This window comes from Eucalyptus grandis, chromosome 1, assembly GCF_016545825.1.
Source record: "Eucalyptus grandis isolate ANBG69807.140 chromosome 1, ASM1654582v1, whole genome shotgun sequence".
Classification (NCBI taxonomy): Eukaryota; Viridiplantae; Streptophyta; class Magnoliopsida; order Myrtales; family Myrtaceae; genus Eucalyptus; species Eucalyptus grandis.
In genome coordinates, this window is record NC_052612.1 from 35906020 (window position 1) to 35928885 (window position 22866).

Genomic DNA, 22866 nt, shown 5'->3' on the forward strand with positions numbered 1-22866 from the left:
CTGTCGTTGTTCACACCTCGTGTGAGCTCGATTTTATTCTTCCTTTGTCATTTATCAAGCAATTTCAATTGTCGACCTTTGCGGTAAATAACTTGAAATTTAACCCCAACCATGTGACAGCTGTTAACTGAAGGGTTTACTTCTAGATGAAAGGGATTGAAAAGATATGCAAAGTGAAGAAGTGGAAGAAGGACATAATTCCACGGTTATATTTCATAATATACTCAACGATTATTAGCTGTATGTTTGTTCCCATTTATATGCTTTGAATGTATTCAAATATTGGAGTTCAATGGAGAAAATAGGCTGAGTATTCTTAAAATAGAACCCTCTCATAATATAATCTAACATCCAGTGTCTAGTTTCTTATCTAATGTCTGCTTGTCTAACTGAATCTATCTAATATAAGTTTGATTAGTTTGGAAGAAAGTCATTTCAAAGTCTATGCGCAAGATATGTCTTATTAAGAGCTCATAAAAAGGATTTCTCGTTACAACTATAGGTCAAGTGACATTATAGTTTGCTTAAACATAATTAACGACAATAGCTCTCTGCACGCGGGCTACTCTTCGAATTCTCTTTACCATCAAAACAGGGAATTCTGTGTTAGAGCCACAGATGTTTACTACTCAAACATCAAAGTAGCCACGATGAGTGTCTAAAGCATATGGTTGATATAAACATTGTAATTGATGGAGAAATAATTGTGAAGTTGTAACATGACTTGGTTTGAGTCACTGTGGAAGCCCTAACGGTTTGTTCATAAGAGAACAGCAATTGTGTCATCTTTCTTTTATGAAAATTCTGTCTATGCTGTTCACTTCCGTCCGTTGTTGGAAGCTGCGTCTTATCAGTGCAAAAGTGGAGTGGATATTAAATGCTTTTCCTGCATGCTTATTAATCTTTCTCAGTGGTCTACCTTATTCTTAGTGCCTTCTTTACAAATATTATGATGTTGCATGGCAAGGTTGAAATTGCATCAGTTGGACTTCAAACATAATTCTCTTCCTAATCTGCAGCAAAACTTCTCCTTTTCCTTGCTTTATCTCTCCTATTAGGTCGCCATTATGCATTTGAGAAGGCTCATGAGATTGACCCAACATCAGCTGGACGGGGTGTTCGCCAGTTTAAGACCAATTTCTTATACAGACTTGAGAAGGTATCTTTCCTAGTTCATGAGGTCCCTTGGCCTGTTGTGGCAGCATTGCTGAATATGAAACATCAATGCAGTTCATTTACACATCATGTCACTAGCAGTGATTCATTTTGTCTTTTCATGCTGTGATGGCTAAACTAACAAAAGTGACTGTGCTTGTTAGATCTGATGGCCGGAGACTGCATTTTTCACATTTACTAAGTATCAAGATGTGAGAAAATCATGTTGAGCAATATTACCATGGATTTGCACTTGTAGATTGTTTAAGTTAACTCAGACATAAACAAGGAGTATCCTATTAGACTGGATGTATACATAGGACAGTATTGGAAAATAAAAAAGAAGCTATACAATTTAGACATATGAATATATGAGAGATCAGCAAATTCAAGCAGAATATCACTCCACAGCTGACTTGTCAGCAATAGCAATCAGCTTTGGAATACTTTTCTGTTTTCTCCAACTAGATCTTCCATGTTACGCACGATGGCACAAAGTTCCACGGTCTCTGTCAAAACCGACTGATATGCCTTCCAGCTTCCGATTGCATTTATTACAGTAGGGCATGACCCAAGATATCCCTGCCAGAAGATCCAACAATGTAATGATTGTCAGCAACCAATGAATAAGCAGACGTACCAATTGTTTTTGTAGAGAAAACCAATTGACCGTTACAATTTTCCTAAGCTTCAGGTTGTCACTTTTCCTTATTGTTATCTAGAATCACAGTTCAGAATTGAAAAAAATGAAAATGAAAAAAAAGAACGGGCCTTTAATGCAAAGATGTTCCAATGACTTGAGCATAAAAAGCCAAAAATTTGTTGATAGTGAATTTTAAAACGATGAATTTGAGTACGTGCTGGAGCTGGATGCATCAAATAAATGCATCCAGGAATAGTTCGCACTTGTCCTAAGAATGCAACTAATTTCCTATAGCTCAGGTCAAAGAGCTGAGGAAAGGGTATTTTGATTTCCCTGGTCCTATGAAAAGTTCTAGTCCCATCTAGAGTTGGAAAGATTTTCGACTTGATAAATAAGTTGGTAGTTTTTCTCTAATTGTCAACATCAAACACTCTTTTTAAAGTGTTCAGCTCAACCAGTTTTATGTTATGTCATTTATAGATGGAAGTAGAGCAGAGGACTTTTGAGGTGTTCGTGCAACTGAATGGTGCTGTTGCACAATGTTACTTGCCTTACAGACTGTACTGTTCCACACTGTTTATACATCATGACCCTTTCAGTCTGTTGTATTGTTGTATCCCGTCCTGCCATCTCTCTCTCTCTCTCTCTCTCTCTATATGTGTGTGTGTGTGTGTGTATGGTGATCATGGCCGTACTAGGCAGGTTTTGCCTCTCTGCACATGCTGATGATGCAATTCTGGCTTGTGTTGCAGATTCTTTGTCAGAGGATGTAAAACGAGTTGGGAATCTAGCTGTTAGATATAGAATCTGAGACCTTGCTTTAATGTCCAAGATAAGTAAACAAAGGTAGGTATTGGTTTGGCAACTTGATCCATATTTTATTCTGAAGCAGGCCCAGATTACCCATGTACAATATACCCACCTTAGATTGATTATTGTTCTGAATCACAACGCATATTCTGGAGACGCAATTTTTGTGGATATTCATTTAAAATGTATTTATATTAATTTATTGTTGATGCAGCAAGTCTGATCACCAAAGTAGCAGCAATAAATCGAAAGGGCAGGGAATGGCACTGCCTCGTAGCTCGCAGCAGCCGGAAAGTAAGCAAGGTCAAAGCGGGCAGATCCAAAGTGTAATTAGTGGAAGCTTGGTAAAAAGTTTGGCGGTCTTGGATGAATTCAAGTATGGATTTCCATCGAATGGCTTGTCTGTCACCTCAAATAAGTGGTGGGGAAGTGGCAGTCCAGGAGATTTTGCGTACATAGATGCAACTGAAACTGGCAGAGAATGCAGACCGAAGTGGCGGCAATGTGGCAGATGATGGATCCAATGCTGAAAAGAAACTGAAGGTGAGAAAGAGACCAGCAATGCCACTCTCCGGGGTGCTAGTTTGCCAAGGGCTATAAGAAAAAGAGCCCTCGAAGAAGGAAGGGAGGCACTCAAGCTGGGTGTTTTTATGAGCCACCATGCTCATAAGATAGGCAAGGAAGAGAAATCAGTGATGCTCAATATTTTTTGATGTTCACTGCCAAAGGGATGGATCAATGATTAAGTTTAATCTGAGGGATACTCAAAAAGTCAAAAACTGTAATGTAAGTGATTGACTTCTTAATTACTGTAGTTGGACATAATGCTCGAAAGAAATGTTGCTTATTTCTCTCAAATTCTGACTCTCAAATGTTGCGGTACTCCATTCAGTATTATATTCTTTTCATCCGTCTGTTGCTTCTGTTGGTATTTTCATTTGTTGAGCAGCAAGAAAAGAAGATTGATTTGCTGGAATGGGATTTACATTTCTCAATCCTCATAAATGAGGTTCTTTGTAGCACTTAGGAGTCAATACATTGAACAATTGAACGTGGTTAGTCAAGTTGTTCATCGGAGTTGTGTATACTCGGTTTTTAATATCGTTTTCGAATACTTGATAGGATTGCCAGTGCGTCAGCCTAAGTAACCACCGTAGGTTGATTTTGGGCTTTTCTCAAGTGAGTAATACCATATCTTCTTTGAGTTTGTAAACTCATATTTCAAAAGTGAAATGGTTTAGTTATGTTATGAGTTAAGCACGAGCATATTCCTTGCACAAATTTAATTGAGCATTTACTACCATTTATGTTTTATATGTGAACATGTTATCTTTTGACTATAGTTTAAATTGATTGCCTGCAAATGGGTTTATGAAACATTTTGGGAAAGACTCATGAGAAGTTCTTGATTTTAAATATGGTTTATGAAATGTTATGTACTGATTTGTTAATTGGTTTATGAAATGGATTGTGATATATATAAAATCAATGGCGAAAAGTTATGATTTAATAGAGATTAATCAATAGATTTGACCATCGACATTTGAATTGTGATGGTGAAAAGTTGTGATTTGGTTATTAAATCTAAGTTGTGAGATTGTTTCTGATTTTGATTGTGGATTTCTAGAGATTGAGGTTGATAGATTATGCTTAGTGTCTTTATAAAACAGTTGAGGAGTGTGTGGGTTTGCATATACTAGTCGTGGATATGCACATACTAGTCTAGGGCATTTTTATGGGCCGAGCTTCTAGCTTATAATAAGTGAAGACCTAATCAATAAAGAAATCTTGGTTGCAGGTTTAGAGATCGCTAGGGTCCAGCCAACCACCTACTTTATTCCTTTATCCGCTTCTCAATGGCTCTATCTTATCATGGGACGTTATTCATAATCATGGCTAGATACTTGAGCTTTAGTTGATGGAATGAACCATCGACTTGTATTTTGATAATATTATAAGTTTGATATATTTTGGATTTGGTGTAAATGAGTTGTGATTTGGTTTTATAAAAGTATAATGTGATTATTTGATTTGCTTAAAAGAAATGTATTTCTCACTGGATGGTGGTGGCTCATTCCTTTTTCTTATTATATTTTTTAGTTATCACATTTAGTGGCGGTTAGAACGAAAACATTATCGTGGAAACTTTTGGAAGCTGAATATTTTGGGTATAGTTAAGGTTGTGTACTTTGGAGAAAGGATGACAGTGTCACTCTTTCTGTCACACCCCAAAACCACAAAGAATGGGAATGACACGGCCGTCATTCTTTACACAGGACGCAGCCTCAAATACAACCAACAAACTGATATTAACTTATATATATCTCAAACCATATATATATCAGATGAACCAACAAATTGGTTGCAACATCAGAGTTTCTATAATCCACCAAAAGAGAAAAAAGATATACGTTTAAAACTCAGACGATCCAACTACTAGTAAGTATTATTTGCACCACTTCTTTAAACCATACCAAAAACAAAATAGAACTCCCCAAAAGTTCCCATCGACTACGCACTCGCTCTCTATTCGCCGCTAGCCGAGGAACCTGAAAAGATTAAAGGAGGAATGGGATGAGCAGCCACAGCTCGGTGAGTAGTACATATCTTCTAAGCAGATCGAACAACCACTATGCATGTATACGAAACAATACCAAACAGTAAGCCAACTCAATATATAAAATAAGTATTGAATTTTATAAGAGTTATTTCTTATCATCAAAATTTATAGTAATATGGAAAACTCATTTGAATCGCCATCAAAATTCAAGTATCAATGGTCGAATACATTGAATAATCTCCATCAAAAACACATATCAATGGTCTATCCATTGATCAATCTTTGCTCAATAACTAACCATGGTCATGACACAACGCCTTGTGACAAGGCGACCAAGATTCCCCCCTTGGTAAGGTCTCCACCTACAAAGCCGGTGGCTAGGCCAAGGATATCCTAAACCTGGTATGCATACCCCAAAACCTCATTGGGTTCACAGTCACATTGAGCATAAATAACCATTCTCCAATACAGAAACCCAATCCATAAATCAATGTCTTAAACCAAACAAATAACATTTTTGCAACATAGCCCATAATCCATTTCATATCCGTTTCTCAAATCATCATAAACCTTTTTATAAATCAGTCGCAAAAGCAATTTCATATATGTTTCTCCACAAACCTTGTATAATGTGCTTTTCAAAGATTCACAATCAACCAAAGGGTAGCAGTGCTCGATCTGGCTTTTATGCAATAAAAATGCTCTTCTCAATTCAATATATACATATATATACTTCAAGACATGATTTTTATAAAACCAAAGAAGATATAGTACCACTCACCTCGTCGTCGATGACCAAACGACGAACGATACTCGTATCGTGAATTCAAGGTCCTATCAAATAACCGAGAAAAATGTTAAAATCTAATAAAACACCGTCTCTACTTCAAAACAACTAAATTACGCCTTAACTCTAACAAAAAGGACTTCTACGCCTAACAAATCGCATAACCAAAGCGATTGTTCAAGCCATTCGCAACACGAAATTTAAGTGCAAAACTTGATTGCGCCTTAACTTTCTCTTTCGAACTCCGATCCGAAACGTACTTATATTCAATAGAGAGCCCTTGAAACATATCACAAGAATCCCGACTTGGCCATCCCAAAATCAAGCTGAAAAATGACAAAATACGGGCCCAAAGCTGCTGGACGCGTACTGTTCACTGCGTGCGTGGGAAACTTTGAAATTCTGTTTTGGACAAACCATAAGCTCAAATCACGATCCGTAAAATCCCACGGCTCCACAACACCTAAATTACCATTCTTGCAAAAATACGCGGCTCAACGACTCCAAAATTAGACTTCGCCGCTCAGTTTTCCAAAATTTTCGAATTTAAGTCCTAAATCCAAAAATTACTTCAATCGGACAAACAAGGGGCTTGATCTCTTACCGGGTGCTGTGTTATGGAGTCGAGTCGGCTTGGCGAGGCATCCGAGACGTGCACGTGCCAAAATTCCTTTCCTTTTTTCCCTTTTTCTCTTCTCCTTCCTCTTTCTTTGTCTTTTCTTTCTTTTCTTTTTTGGTCGAGGGAACTCTCAGCTTCTATTTAGCCGAGCCCTCTCCCCTCTCCTTTTTGTTTTACTGACTTTTCAGTTTCTTTTTCAGTTTCTTCTTTTGGGGCCCACTAACATAATATTACATTATTGCATAATATTACATTCTACCATCCTTAAAAATTTTGTCCTCGAAATTTACATGTACTTTAATCATGAAACAAGTGAGGGTATTTGTGTCTTGCCTCCTCCTCCAAGTTCCCAAGTAGCCTCCCTCTCGGTATGGTTTTGCCATTGTATTTTACATAAGGAATGGTTCGTCGCAATACCTGATCCTTCCTATCGACAATGCGAATAGGATGCTCCTCATATGTCAAGTTCTCCCGTAATCTCAATGTGTAAAGTCTAGCACATGTTCAGGATTTGGAACATATTTCCGCAACAAAGAGACATGGAACACATTATGGACACCTGATAATGCCGGTGGCAAAGCCAATTTATAAGCGAGTTCACCAATTTTCTCTAAGATCGAGAATGGTCCCACGTACCTTGGACTTAACTTCCCACGTGTGTCAAATCTCATTACACCCTTCGTAGGAGAAACTTTTAAGAAAACGTGATCCCCACATTAAATTCTAGCTTCGTCTTTCAGATCCGCATAACTTTTCTGACGACTTTGAGCCGTTCTAAGACGTTAAAACCAACATAACTTTCTCTTCTGAATGTTGAATGAACTCGGGGCCAGTTAGTCTTTTCTCACCAACGTCGTCCCAACAAATAGGACTTCTGCATTTTCGGCCATATAAAGCTTCAAAGGGTGCCATCTTAATGCTGGAGTGATAATCTGTTGTTATAAGAAAATTCCACCAAATGTAGATGTTCATCCCAAGAAACCGAAGTCAATGATGCATGATCTCAACATATCCTCTAATGTCTGGATCGTTCTCGATTTGTCCATCTGTTTGTGGATGGAAAGCTGTACTCAAGTTGAGTTTAGTGCCCAATGCTCCTTGAAAACTCTTCCAAAGTTAGACACAAACCTAGGATCCCTATCAGAAATAATGCTTACTGGAACTCCATGAAGCTTCACTATCTCATTAACATATCGCTTTTGCCATATCTTCTATTGAAAGACCAAATCGATATGACAAAAGTGAGCAGACTTAGTTAATCGATCAACAATCACCCATATAGCATTCTTACCACTTGGTGTCCTCGGTAGACCGACTACAAAGTCCATGGCAATATGCTCCCACTTCCATTTCGGTATCTCTTAAGGTTGCAACTGCCCACCTGGTTTCTGATGCTCAATTTTCACTTGCTGGCAAACTAAACATTGATTGACAAATTTTATAATATCATTTTTCATGTTGATCCACCAAAAGTTTTCTCTCAAGTCCCTATACATTTTAGTGCTTCCCGGATGAATTGAAAATCTAGTACTGTGAGCTTCTTGCAGAATCTCCTTTTTCAGATTTGAGTCCTTAGGAACACATAGTCGACCGCGAAACCTTAAGGATCCATCTACGTGTAAACCAAAATCCACTTGTCTTCCAGCTTCCACACCTTCTCTAATTTTTTGTAATTGTGGATCTTCATTCTGTTTAGCCTTAATTCTGTCAATCAACATAGGTTGTACTTGAAGATTAGCTAATTGAGCACCAAGCTGCTGCACAACACCTCCAAGTCTAACTTCCTCATATCTTCAAGAATAGATTTCTGAGAAGTGAGCAAAGCTGCCATATTTCCAAATGATTTACGACTCAAAGCATTCGCTACCACATTAGCTTTACCCGGATGGTAATTAATGGACAAGTCATAATCCTTCAAAAGTTCTAGCCATCTTCTTTGCCTCATGTTTAGTTCTTTCTGAGTAAAGATATACTTCAGACTCTTGTGATCGGTAAAGACTTCACATTTTTCACCATACAAATAGTGTCGCCATATCTTCAAGGCAAACACAACCGCCGCTAATTCCAAATCATGAGTGGGGTAGTTCTTCTCATGTAATTTCAATTGTCTCGAAGCATATGCAACAACTTTGCCATCTTGCATAAGAACACAACCCAAACCTTCTTTGGATGCATCGCAGTAAATTACGAAGCCGCCACTTCCGGAAAGGTAGAGTTAGAATAGAGTCGACACCAGCCGTCTCTTCAACTCTTGAAAACTGCGTTCACATTGGTCGACCATTCAAATTTAACTTTCTTCGAGTTAGACGGGTAAGTGGACCAGCAATCTTTGAGAACCCCTCTACAAATCGCCTATAGTAGCCGGCTAGCCCAAGAAAACTTCTCACTTCTGTAACATTTGTTGGACGATTCCACTTAACAACTGCTTCAACCTTCTTTGGGTCCACTAATATGCCATCTTTCGAGATCACATGACCCAAGAATTCTATATGCTCAAGCCAGAAGTCACACTTACTAAATTTGGCATACAACTTCTTTTCATGCAAAGTTTGCAAGACAAACCTCAAGTGTTGTTCGTGTTCCTCTAAACTCTTGAATATACTAGGATGTCATCAATGAACACCACAATGAATTTGTCTAGATATTCCCGAACACCTGTTCATCAAGTCCATGAAGGCAGCAGGCGCATTTGTTAATCCAAAAAGGCATGACGAGAAATTCGTAATGGCCATACCTTGTTAAAGCGATTTAGGCACATCCTCTATCTTTATCTTCAATTGATGATACCCAGAACGAAGGTCGATCTTGGAAAATACCTGAGCTCCCTGAAGTTGATCAAATAAATCCTCAATCCGGGGCAAAGGATATTTGTTTTTGACCGTTACCTTGTTAAGCTCTCGGTAATCTATGCAAAGCCGCATACTACCATCCTTCTTTTTCACAAATAGAACAGGAGCTCCCAAGGTGAAACACTTGGGTCCGATGAAACCCTTATCCAAAAGCTCTTGTAGCTGCGTTTTCAATTCTTTCAATTCAGTGGGTGCCATCCGATATGGTGCCTTAGAGATTGGTGCTGTACCGGGCATCAATTCAATGCAAAACTCAATTTCTCTATCAAGAGGCAAGCCCGGTAAATCCTCGGGAAATACACTTGGAAACTCTCTAACGACGAGAACATCTTCCAACTTTACTATGACCTTACTTGTGTCCTTTACACAAGCCAAATAACCACAACAACCTTTTCTCAAAAGTTTCCTCGCTTGCAAAGCCGAGATCAACCTTGGAGAAGTGTTTTGACAACTTCCCGAAAAAGAGAATTCGGGTTGATTCGAAAGTCTAAATATAACTTTCTTTGAAAAACAATCAACAATCGCACGATAGGTAGATAACCAATCCATCCCTATAATAACATCGAAATCTCGAATATTTAACTCCACTAGATCCACAGGCATTTCAACATTATTAATCTGAATCACACACCTCTTGAACACATGATGACCAATTAAGAAATCACCAGTAGGAGTATCAACACACAATTCACATTCAAGAGGGTCAGGCAACACATCAAGCTTCTTTGCAAATTCGGTTGAAATGAAGGAGTGCGTAGCACCAAGGGTCAAATAACGCATAAGCACAATGCGAGGCAATAGAAATATTACTGCAACTACTGCGTTAGATGCTGCCGCATCCTCCTTCGTCATTGCAAAACTTTCCCACTTGTACTTTGTCTTTGTTGGTTCTCTTGGGGCCTACCAACGAAAGGGGTATTCCTCCGCCCTGAAACACTTGGTGTGCTAGGTGCCCTTGTCGCCCACATAGATTACATGATCTATTGCCAATAGGAGGATTCCTTCGTGTAGGACAATCTCATGACATATGTCCCGCTTTCCCACATGAGAAGCATACTCCCATTTTCCGATAACACTCACCGTAATGATAATTTCCACATGTATTACAAGGGCCTTGGTTACTTGGATTTTGAACTGCCCCGCAGCTGAAGCCTCTTCGCCTTCCACTATCATTAGTATGGCTACCTTGCACATTTGTGGGCTTAAACCTTTTGGGTTGAGGCGCTCCTTGTGTGCTGTGCTTTAGAATGCTTTGTTCCACCTTGATTGCTCGTTCTAGCACATCCTTATAAGTTGTTAATACGAAAGGTGCAAGTGCGGAATTAATTTCAGGTCGGAGCCCTCCTAGGAAATGGTCGGCCTTATCTTCTTCATTTGCTACCAAGTGCTCACGCAAATCTACTCAGCGATTAAAGCGGACTGAATACTCCAAAACAAAGTGGAGTCACCCTGAGATACATGTACAAAGTCACCCTTCATCTTTGCTTGGAATGACTTTGGGAAGAATTGAGCATTGAACGCCTTTTTAAAGTCCTCCCAGGATATAATAACATCCCTACCTCAAGACTTGGCTTCATTCCATCCCACCAAAACTCTGCTTCACCTTCCGGTATTGGGTGGCAAATTTAACTTTTCGATCCTCGGGAACCTCTTTAGCTTCAAAGATCCCATCAATCTTTTTAATCCAACGCTCAGCCGCAAGAAGATCAGCTTTCCCATCAAAAGTGGGTGGTTTCGCCTTTCTAAAATGGGCAAAAGTGCCTGAACCTGTCATTCCATCTCCAGTTAATTCCTTTGCTTGGCGATACCAATGGATCATTGCCTGTTCAAATTCAGTTGAACGGGTTGGCTCTTGATCCTCTTCTCTGACTTCGCGCAAGTCAGGACTCCTATCATAGCGGTCCTCAAGTCTCCTTCTCAAAGACGCACCTCGAGAAGCTTGAGGCATGTCTCTAGCCTCAGGGGTAGCGACTCGTTTGCCTCTGCGACTCCTACGAAGTGAGGCAAGTGTCTCAGAGTCGGTACTCATGATCACCTGAATCCAAGAATGAAACTACACCTTAGAATCTAGAAGACTAACGCAAAAAAATAAAATCTAGCACACAACCTCACAACGTCCCATAACTACACCCAAAAAGATCAAAACTTAGGCTCTGATACCAAAAATGTCACACCCAAAACCACAAAGAATGGGAAATGACACGGCCGTCCTTCTTTACACAGGACGCAGCCTCAAATACAACCAACAAACTGATATTAACTTATATATATCTCAAACCATATATATCAGATGAACCAACAAATTGGTTGCAACATCGAGTTTCTATAATCCACCAAAAAGAGAAAAGATATACGTTTAAAACTCAGACAGATCCAACTACTAGTAAGTATTATTTGCACCACTTCTTTAAACCATACCAAAAACAAAATAGAACTCCCCAAAAGTTCCCATCGACTACGCACTCGCTCTATTCGCCGCTAGCCGAGGAACGAAAAGATTAAAGGAGGAATGGGATGAGCAACCACAGCTCGTGAGTAGTATATATCTTCTAAGCAGATCGAACAACCACTATGCATGTATACGAAACAATACCAAACCGTAAGCCAACTCAATATATAAAATAAGTATTGAATTTTATAAGAGTTATTTCTTATCATCAAAATTTATAGTAATATGGAAAACTCATTTGAATCGCCATCAAAATTCAAGTATCAATGGTCGAATCCATTGAATAATCTCCATCAAAAACACATATCAATGGTCTATCCATTGATCAATCTTTGCTCAATAACTAACCATGGTCACGACACAACGCCTTGTGACAAGGCGACCAAGATTCCCTTGGCAAGGTCTCCACCTACAAAGCGGTGGCTAGGCCCAGAAGGATATCCTAAACCTGGTATGCATACCCCAAAAACCCCTCATTGGGTTCACAATACATTGAGCATAAATAACCATTCTCCAATACCAGAAACCCAATCCATAAATCAATGTCTTAAACCAAACAAATAACATTTTTGCAACATAGCCCATAATCCATTTCATATCCGTTTCTCAAATCATCATAAACCTTTTTATAAATCAGTCGCAAAGCAATTTCATATATGTTTCTCCACAAACCTTGTATAATGTGCTTTTCAAAGATTCACAATCAACCAAAGGGTAGCAATTGCTCGATCTGGCTTTTATGCAATAAAAATGCTCTTCTCAATTCAATATATACATATATATACTTCAAGACATGATTTTTATAAAACCAAAGAAGATATAGTACCACTCACCTCGTCGTCGATGACCAAACACGAACGATACTCGTATACGTGAATTCAAGGTCCTATCAAATAACCGAGAAAAATGTTAAAATCTAATAAAACACCGTCTCTACTTCAAAACAACTAAATTACGCCTTAACTCTAACAAAAGGACTTCTACGCGCTAACAAATCGCATAACCAAAGCGATTGTTCAAGCCATTCGCAACACGAAATTTAAGTGCAAAACTTGATTGCGCCTTAACTTTCTCTTTCGAACTCCGATCCGAACGTACTTATATTCAATAGAGAGCCCTTGAAACATATCACAAGAATCCCGACTTGGCCATCCCAAAATCAAGCTGAAAAATGACAAAATACGGGCCCAAAGCTGCTGGACGCGTACTGTTCACTGCGCGTGGGAAACTTTGAAATTCTGTTTTGGACAAACCATAAGCTCAAATCACAATCCGTAAAATCCCACGGCTCCACAACACCCTAAATTACCATTATTGCAAAAATACGCGGCTCAACGACTCCAAAATTAGACTTCGCCGCTCAGTTTTCCAAAATTTTCGAATTTAAGTCCTAAATCCAAAAATTACTTCAATCGGACAAACAAGGGCTTGATCTCTTACCGGGTGCTGTGTTATGGAGTCGAGTCGGCTTGGCGAGGCATCCGAGACGTGCACGTGCCAAAATTCCTTTCCTTTTTCCCTTTTTCTCTTCTCCTTCCTCTTCTTTTGTCTTTTCTTTCTTTTCTTTTTTTTTTTTTGGTCGAGGGAACTCTCAGCTTCTATTTAGCCGAGCCCTCTCCCTCTCCTTTTTGTTTTACTGACTTTTCAGTTTCTTTTTCAGTTTCTTCTTTTTGGGGCCCACTAACATAATATTACATTATTGCATAATATTACACTTTCATCCCTATAGAATTTGGGGTGTGATAGTGGACGTCTAGGTATGTTAGACCAGCAAATTATTCTCATCAATCGTGACAATTCCTTGTTTGATTGTCATCAATTAATTAGCTGAACAAGAGAACCTGTTCTCAAATCAAACTATGCAGAAATAATTTCCCAAATAACCCTTAAATTTTGGCTAGATGTAACTTTTAATTTGTTCAATGCGATCCTCAATTTTTAATAAATGTTCAATCTAGTTCCTAATATTGAAATGTTATTTTTTTTTTATTAATTCAAGTCAACGAAATTTGCTAATTTAGCGTCCAATCTGGTTAGTTTGAACGCTAGAGACAAAAATGACATTATATGGAGGTTATCTATGTAAGATATCTAATTTAAATCAAACTATAATAATTAACGTCATAAGATAACACAAACAATCTTTTTTCCAAATTGATACAACTTAAAATGATCATTATATTCTAATTCGAGTTAAATATTAGGAGTGGAACTTTTTTTTTTGTCCATCATTCAAACGTACTTAATTGGATGCCAAATCTACAAATTTTATCAACTCAAATCGAAATGATAATATTAGTCTAGGGATTGTATCAAAGACGTACCAAAAGTTCATGAACCATATTGAATAAATTACATATCAAGCCAAAATTCAAGGACCATCCATGTAATTTTCCCAACTATTTACTTATGAATTGAAATTATTGAACGAGTTCTGCTGAAGTGATTTTCTTCTCTGAGGAGAATGGGCCTCGAGGCTCCAAGTCCACTGCTCACTGCTCAGGCCCAAGCCCAACAAGCGAGGGAGCCCAAGGACAAGAAGAGAGAACAAAACCGACACAAACCGAAAATTGAAATCCGGGGAGCGTTTCCTTCCTCGTTCGCAGTCGCACTTTCGCGCGCGACGAAGCAGAAAGAGCCGCATTTCTCACTCGACTCGGCATAAGCATAAAGCACTCAAACGAAAGCCAACAGTCCTCCCCGCGCAACACGTTCTCTGATTCTTTCCTTGCTCCCAGAGCAACTCCCTTTTCCCCACTCACCTCCCAAAGTATCTCTCTCCCACTCTCTCTCAGTCTGTGCGTATATAAGTGGGCGAAAGAGATGGCGATAGGTGCAGTCCACATCACTCTTCGAGACCCGCGCAAGCGGAGGGCGACGACGACGACGCCCGATCGCTGGACGCTGGCTGGCACTGTAGAGACCCGAACTACCGCCGCCACCGGAGGAGCAGGAGCCGGGTTATACTAGAGAAGAGGGGGCCTGTCTGTGTGGGGAACAACCGCCGCCGCCGCCGCTGCGGATGGCGAGCTCGAGTGGGAGCAAGCCGGAGCCGGGCTCCCGCCCGCCGTCCCGCTTGCCGGCGAGGAAGATGTCCATGGCGCCGCCGATGATGGCCGACTTGCCGAACGAGGACACATCCGCCGTGGACAGCGAGCTGGTGCCCTCTTCACTTGCCGCCATCGCGCCAATCCTCCGCGTGGCCAACGAGGTCGAGAAGGAGAACCCGAGGGTCGCGTATTTGTGTAAGCTCCTCCTCCTCTCTCTTTCTGGTCCTTTGATCCCCTGTTTCCCGTTGTTCGGTTCGTTCGATGGCCAAAATTTTCATAGGCGACTCGGTGGAGTCAATGACAAGAATGCCATGCCATGTAGTTGTTTCTCGACGGTTATAGTTTAATCTTTTATCACGACCGTCTTAGACAATGAACACTCTTGTGGGACAAGTCACTGTCTAAGTCGTGGTTGTCGAATTTTTATTATGTCTCTATTGTTGTTCACACCTCGTGCGTGCTCGATTTTCTTCTTCCCTTGTCATTTATCAAGCGACTTCAATCGTCGACCTTTCCGGTAAATAACTTGAAATTTAACCCGAGAGAGTATTAGTTTATGGGCATTGTTAGCTTTGGGAAAAAAAAAAAAAAACATGTAACGGTTGTTGACAAAAGAGTTTACTTATCAAATTTAAATGGGTTTGGATGACATGAATTAGATGAAAAGGATTAAATAGATATGCAAAGTGAAGAAGTGGAAGAAGGACGTAATTCCACGGTTATATTTCATAATATACTCAATGATTATTAGCTGTATGGTTGTTCCCATTTATATGCTACCTAATGCATTCAAACAATGACGTTTGATAGAGAAAATGGGCTGAGTATTCTTAGAATAGAACTCTCTCATAATTTAGTCTAACATCTAGTGTCTAGTTTCTTATCTAATATCTGATTTTCTAGCTGAATCTATCTAATATAAGTTCGATAAGTTTGGAAGAAAGCCATTCTATGCTCAAGATATGTCTTCTTAAGATCCCATAAAAAGGAATCCTTGTTGCAATTATAGGTCAAGTGACATTGTAGCTTGCTTAAAAATGATCAACGACAATAGCTCTGTGTGTGCGCTACCCTTCCAATTCTCTTTACCATCAAAATAGGGAATCCTACGTTAGGGCCACAGATGATTACTATTCAAACACCAAAGTAGCAACGATGAGTGTCTAAAGAATATAGTCGATGTGAACATTGTAATTGTTGGAGAGATAAATAATGTGAAGGTGTAACATGACTTGGTTTGAGTCACTGTGGAAGCTCTAACGGTTTGTTAATAAGAGAACAGCGATGGTGTCATCTTTCTTTTATGAAAATTCCGTCTATGCTGTTCACTTCTGTCCGTCATTGGAAGCTGGGTCTTAATAATTGTAAGAGTGGAGCAGATATTAGATGCTTTTCCTGCCTGCTCTTTAATCTTTCTCAGTGGTCTACCTTATTCTTAGTGCCTTCTTTACAAATATTATGATGTTGCATGGCAAGGTTGAAATTGCATCAGTTGGACTTCAAACATAATTCTCTTCCTAATCTGCAGCAAAACTTCTCCTTTTCCTCGCTTTATCTCTCCTATTAGGTCGCTTTCATGCATATGAGAAGGCTCATCTGATGGATCCAACATCAGCTGGACGGGGTGTTCGCCAGTTTAAGACTTATCTCTTACAGAGGCTTGAGAAGGTATCTTTCCTAGTTCACGAGGCCTCTTGGCCTGTTGTGGTGGCATTGCTGAATATGAAACATCAATGCAGTTCATTTACACATCATGTCACTAGCAGTGAAGCATTTTGTCTTTTCATGCTGTGACGGCTAAACTAACAAAAGTGACTGTGCTTGTTAGATCTGATGGCCGGAGACTGCATTTTCACATTTACTAAGTATCAAGATGTGAGAAAATCATGTTGAGCGATATTACCATGGATTTGCAGTTGTAGATTGTTTTAGTTGAGTCAGACATAAACAAGGAGTATCCTCTTAGACTGGATGTATATACATAAGACAGTATCAGAAAATATAAAATAAGCTATACAGTCAATATCACTCCGCAGCTGCCTTGTCAGCAATAGCAATCAGCTTTGGAAAAACTTTCTGTTTTCTCCAACTAGATCTTCCATGTTACACAAGATGGCACTGAGTTCCACGGTCTCTGTCAAAACCGACTGATATGCCTTCCAGCTTTCAATTGCATTTATTGCAGTAGGGCATGACTCAAGATATCTCTGCCAAAAGATCCAACAATGTGATAAATGTCAGTAACCACTGAACAAGCAGATGTACCAACTGTTTTTGCAGAGAAAACCAATTGACAGTTACAATTTTCCTAAGCTTCAGGTTGTATTTTTTCTTTATTGTTACTTAGAATCACAGTTCAGATTTGATTGAAAAAAAAAAAAAACAGACCTTTGATGGAGCTTTAGCATTCCTTATGTTTCCATGGAAAGTGATTACGATGTTCATATATTATTGAGAGCCTCATAATAAAATTCCACGTCAATATTTGCCCTTTGTGAGGTTTTATAAAGCTTTATCATCCTCATATCTTCTGCTTGGGAAGATGGTCTTTCAAAGAACGAAATGGGTCTCTTAATCTTCCATGCTTTTTGATGGCTTCTTGATTTAAAACACCAGTGAAAACTGGTACTAATTTTTCAGATAGAGAGAAGTAGCTTTGCAATAGAGAACAGACAATAAAAATCAATCAATCCAGACATCTATCAGGAATTTTCCCTTTGAATATATTCATTATTGAATGTGACAGATTTAGAAATGAAGCTGTGGCATTGCAACTCTTACTGATACACTCCCCAAGACTTATTCTCAAGTACTGTGCGGTATTTGAGTTAACCAAGCCATATCTGACATTGTGGCGGCTTCCATGTTCCCCTTGAGGAACTGTCCAAGGTCATGCCCAAGTGTATTGTGTCGTAATTCCCATACATTGTGCTGTAATGCATAAACTCTTAATGGGTTTTCAATGAACAACCAAGATCTATTCATTAGCAATCTAACGGCTTCCAATTGACTATAGAAAGCCCCCTGAAACTGCATATACATAGACTAGCAATTGGTGCTCGAGGGCTATTATTTTCGTCCAGAAAATTCCCTGATCACTTGTTCAACAATCATAACCCACAGTTGCACCATTTTTGGTCCCTAGGCCACTCTTATCCTAAGCATCACAGACTCAATGACTTGATCTGATGTCAGAGTTGCTCGACTTATAGTTAGTTGATCCCTGAATCAGGGGATTGAATTACTGAGACCAAAATTTGTCAGCATTATTTGGTGCGTGATCCTTTGAGATCAATTTTTTTTTTAAAATTTTTTAAATTTTTATTTTTTCCTGAAATGTTATGTACTTCTATGTCTTCTCATTTGAAGTTTTCTTGGAAATCCTGACAAGTCATATGATATTGGATATATTTAACCTAAATCTTGCAACTGGAAGGCCAATTTCATGGGATGCTGACTTATAAATGACCTCATATGTTGGTGCCATTTATCATTCAAGTTGACGGTTAGGAAAAGGGAGGATATAGGGGTATCGGCCCAACAAGGAATTTGAATGTAAAGAGCATCTAGATGTCACTATTCTTGGTAGCTTGAAATGTCTTTTACTTGTCTATGGCCCTGCTGTTGCTCCAATGCTGTTAGGCATATTGGCTGTTGATAATGATAGTACATTCTCATCATCAGTCACCATTTCTTGTTATAGTTTGTAGGGAAAATTGTTTATATTATTTTCTTCCTATTTCCTTGTTTGTCATATGTGCACAATACGTCACAGAATTTAGCCTTGGTGGGGGAAAAACCAGCAGAGGGACTGGGTCATAACTTGTATGCAAACTGTTTAATGTCTGAAATTCTAATTCTGTAGGAAGAAGAAGAGACGCATTTTCAGCTTGCCAGAAATGATCCTAGAGAGATCCAGATGTATTACCAGATGTTCTATGAAAACATTATCAAAGATGCCCAATACACCAAAAAGCCGTAAGGCTCTACTGTTATTTGATTGACCGCCAAAGAATCTCTTCACTATATTGATTCTTCTTTTTGCTATTAATTCTTGAAGGGAAGAAATGGCAAAGATATATCAGATTGCTACAGTATTATATGATGTTCTGACAACCGTGGTGCATCCCTCAAGGCTACATGATCAGGTTCCAGTGAAAGAGTTTTAGTTTCCTTGCCTGCATTCATCTTTGTGTTCTTCTCTGTGGCAAGCCCTGAATAATGGTATCTGCAATTGGCTTTTGCTCTACAGACAAAAAGGTATGCTGAAGAAGTTGAGAGAAAAAGAGAGCAATTGGTACACTATAACATTTTGCCATTACATGCAATTGGGGTTAAACCTGCAATTATGGAACTTCCTGAGGTAAATTTTCAATTTATGAAAGGTTTGCATTGGATTTTCGCAACAGTGGGCTGTATTACTCATCAAGTTTTATGAAAAGTCTAGATTAAGGCTGCCCTTCATGCCATACGCAATGTGGACAATCTTCCAATGCTCCGAGCTCATCGAGGGCCAAACGTTGAGGATGATAACCAGTCCAACACTGATATACTTGATTGGCTTTCATCTGTTTTTGGGTTCCAGGTAAAACTTGTCTTGAACGTCCTATTATAATTTAAATCCACTATTGTGCCTTGATATTGCTTCGGGTCCTCCTTTAGCAAGCTGATTCTAGGGCTGCACATAATCTCTGACCCCATAGTGCGCCAAAAGTACTCTCACTTGTTTATATTGTACAAGAGAAAAGGTGGCTTATGCACCATTCACAATGATAAAGAAATTTTTTGTTGGTGCTCAAGTAATGCTGGAAATAGTAGAATGCAATATCATAATTAAATGATGTCTAACAACCTTTCCATGCGGCAAGTTTGGCCTACTACCAAATTTTGGGAAACTGGACCAGACTGGTCCGTTTGAACTGGTCACTTGACGATGGGTGAGGCTCAAGTACTTTTGGAAAGTAAAGGAAATGTGGCTGAGCTGGGGTTTGAACCGCGCCCTGCCATTGATTTGAGCCCAGATCTTCTCCGGCTGCACATGCAACTTATTTGTGTGGATAATTTTAGACCAAAAAAACTGAACCCCTTCAGAGAAAGAATGCCCACTGGTGTTGCGGAGACTGAATCCTCAATCTCTAAGAGCTAAAAGTGCACGCGCTCTGACCTAAATCATTTGTGTGATTACTTCACTATATCACATATTTGACTCGGTTTAAATAAACTGAATGGTTCAGATGATCTCACTGGCTATATTGTGAATTGCCAACCTCTTGGTTTCACACCAGTTTGGTTTTAAAAACATTTCTAAGAACTTGAATCGCCTGAATTATCTGGCCCATTCCTTTGCAGTTGAATCGTGATAAGTGGTTTCACAAACTTGTATGTGAGAATTACCAATCTAACATTTTGTCACACATTACAGTTTGCTTCTGACAAAATTGTCTTGCTGATTGTATCCCTTGAAACATATGAACCTTGACACCCTAGTTTGGTCTAGGTTATTAACATTGAGATTGCAAATGACAGTGGTGACGTTGGGCTTTAAATTTGATTTTGGCTAACTACGATGTCAAGGATCTTATGGCTTTTCTAGCATTTGTTTTTTGAATACATGAAGTAATAACATGTCTCCTGTGGAAAGGTGCATTTTTACCTATGTAAACTAGTCAACACTTCAAAGGTGAATAAAGTTATATCACTTTTTGACCTTTCTAATTAGTTTCATAGATCACCTTTGCTTTCTGGAACTCTAATGAAGGAAATTATACATCATCTGACTAAATGTGGATCCTCATCTTGTTGCTGAAGAAAGGAAATGTGGCAAATCAGAGGGAGCATTTAATTCTTTTACTTGCCAACATGGAGATAAGGGATAGACAGGAGGACAATTTCACTGAGGTATGTACATCATTTATCTGCATAGGTTTATATAGAAATAGCAGAGTTCACTTAATGATGTGTGATTCAATCTTCGCCATATGCTTCCTGCAGTTGAAGGATCAAACTGCTGAGCAGCTGATGGACAAAATTCTCAAGAACTATCGAATTTGGTGTAATTATCTTCATCTGAAGCAAAATCTCCGGTAAGCTTTTCTGCTGTACTATCACATAAATCTTTCATTTGAAAATTGAGAAGGAACAATCACCATCTGATATGCCATGGGATAACTGATTTGCAAGTCTGCTCAATGTTTTGGCAAACCACAATTGTCCCTCCAGGTTTCCCTCAGATCGTGACAGACAACAGTTGCAACAGTTGCAACTTATCTACATCACGCTCTATCTTCTAATATGGGGTGAAGCTTCAAATGTTCGATTTATGCCTGAATGTCTCTGCTATATCTTTCACAGGGTGCGTACTATGGTTATCTCAATATCTATGTCCTTTCTAGTCATCCAAAGGTACATATTATGTTTACTTGATGAATAGAAGTCATCTCAAACAAATTTAGAGTTTGCTATTAACTGAAGAAATCTGCTTAATCAGCTAGAGTAAAAGCTGATTATGTTCCATCTAACTACTAGACAATTTTCTTTGGGATAATCGGATCGTTCAATATGGTGCTTATCCATCATCCTGCCCAACTTTGATTATCTCTTCCTTGCTGAAGCAAAATCTGCTTAATCAGCCATTGAAATGAACCTGTCAAGAGCAAAATTGCAACCTTGGAAATTTTTGTTTGTATTTTAATCGCATTCTAATAACATGTCATCGATTTTCTTCTTGTCAATCACATCTTTGAATTGATGTATTACTTACTACTGGAGAAGAACGCGGCAGATCTTACATTTTGATCAGCAAAGAAACCAAGTAGCTTTTCCTGAGTGTTGCAATTGAAAGTCAAGCCTATCTTTTTTGTATATGGTGCATTTACTAGTAAGTTTTTTGTTGTTGTTGGTTATGTGATATCAACCTCCTTTTTGGTCCAATGGAACAAGATGGCGAATGAAGTTTCTGTCATCTTGGATGGCAATGTTGATCCAGTTAGTGGAGATACAAATAAATCGGCAGCACCCGATGACGAGTCATTTTTTAGGGATGTAATAACCCCTTTCTACCAGGTCCTTCGCAAGGTATGTTCCTTCTCAGTTGATGCCTCAAATTCTTGTTTGCCATGTTGAGATCTGAAAATTGAGTAACATAAAGGAAGCTAAGAGAAACATAGGAGGCAAGGCAAGCCATTCAAGATGGAGAAATTATGATGACCTAAACGAGTACTTCTGGTAAGATCTTTTGAGCATGAATAGCTTTATGACTCTGGCAGAAGCAATTAAGTTAATTCACATTTCAATTTCCTCAGGTCCGACAAGTGTTTTGATCTAGGGTGGCCGTTGAATACGAAAGCTGATTTCTTTGTGCAACCAGACGATCCTCCGCCTGCAAATGCAGTATTGCTTGCTCTCCCTCTGCGTGTGCACGCGCAGCTCTTTGCGTCAATTCTTTGTCCAATTTATGGCCATGGGAGATTAGATGCCACTCAATTTTGTGACTCTTCATTGTCTAGAAATGTATTTAAATGACTTAAAAGTTAACGAAGGAAAATGTTACCAGAAACCACTTTCCCTTTTGGTTAACCCGTTAGACAAGGCAATGACAATTGGCCAAGCAGTCAAGCTTTCGAAGAACATTTTTTTCTGGAACCTTGGCTTTGTTTAGCAGCGCGCTTGATACCTTTGTCGTCAGATTTTGTCCCCCTTTTGCCATTTCTTAAAAGGTTAGCTCAGGAAAGTGATTACATCTCTAGGCCAGATTATGACCATTCAGCAATAAGCATTGCTTAACTCCTTTAAGCACTGGTTCCGTGTCCTTTCTGTTTCCAAAAGGGCAGCACGGCATTTTTAGAATTTAAAATGCTTGTCTGATAGGAATCCCTGTATATTTGATCAAATTGACATTAAAGAAAAATCTCTACATAGGTTTTAGTAGCTCCTTCTCTCCATTGG

At 39.1% G+C, this 22866-nt stretch overlaps 1 protein-coding gene and 1 long non-coding RNA gene across 2 annotated transcripts in view; both read left to right on the top strand.

Moving 5' to 3' along the window:
* Positions 1-760: 760 nt before the first annotated feature.
* Positions 761-3606, top strand: LOC120292379. The gene is made up of 3 exons (XR_005550180.1): positions 761-1159; positions 2551-2644; positions 2823-3606. It is a non-coding gene; the product is annotated as an uncharacterized LOC120292379 (long non-coding RNA).
* An 11096-nt stretch (positions 3607-14702) lies between these two features.
* LOC104442067 (callose synthase 7) overlaps positions 14703-22866 on the top strand; it is a 28811-nt gene continuing 20647 nt past the window's right edge. The window contains 12 exon segments of the mRNA XM_039302635.1: positions 14703-15117; positions 16490-16590; positions 18788-18900; positions 18983-19070; positions 19175-19285; positions 19370-19507; positions 20731-20820; positions 20914-21005; positions 21142-21274; positions 21862-21996; positions 22070-22146; positions 22224-22311. Coding sequence (XP_039158569.1) covers positions 14895-15117; positions 16490-16590; positions 18788-18900; positions 18983-19070; positions 19175-19285; positions 19370-19507; positions 20731-20820; positions 20914-21005; positions 21142-21274; positions 21862-21996; positions 22070-22146; positions 22224-22311 — 1389 coding nt within the window. The 5' untranslated portion in view covers positions 14703-14894.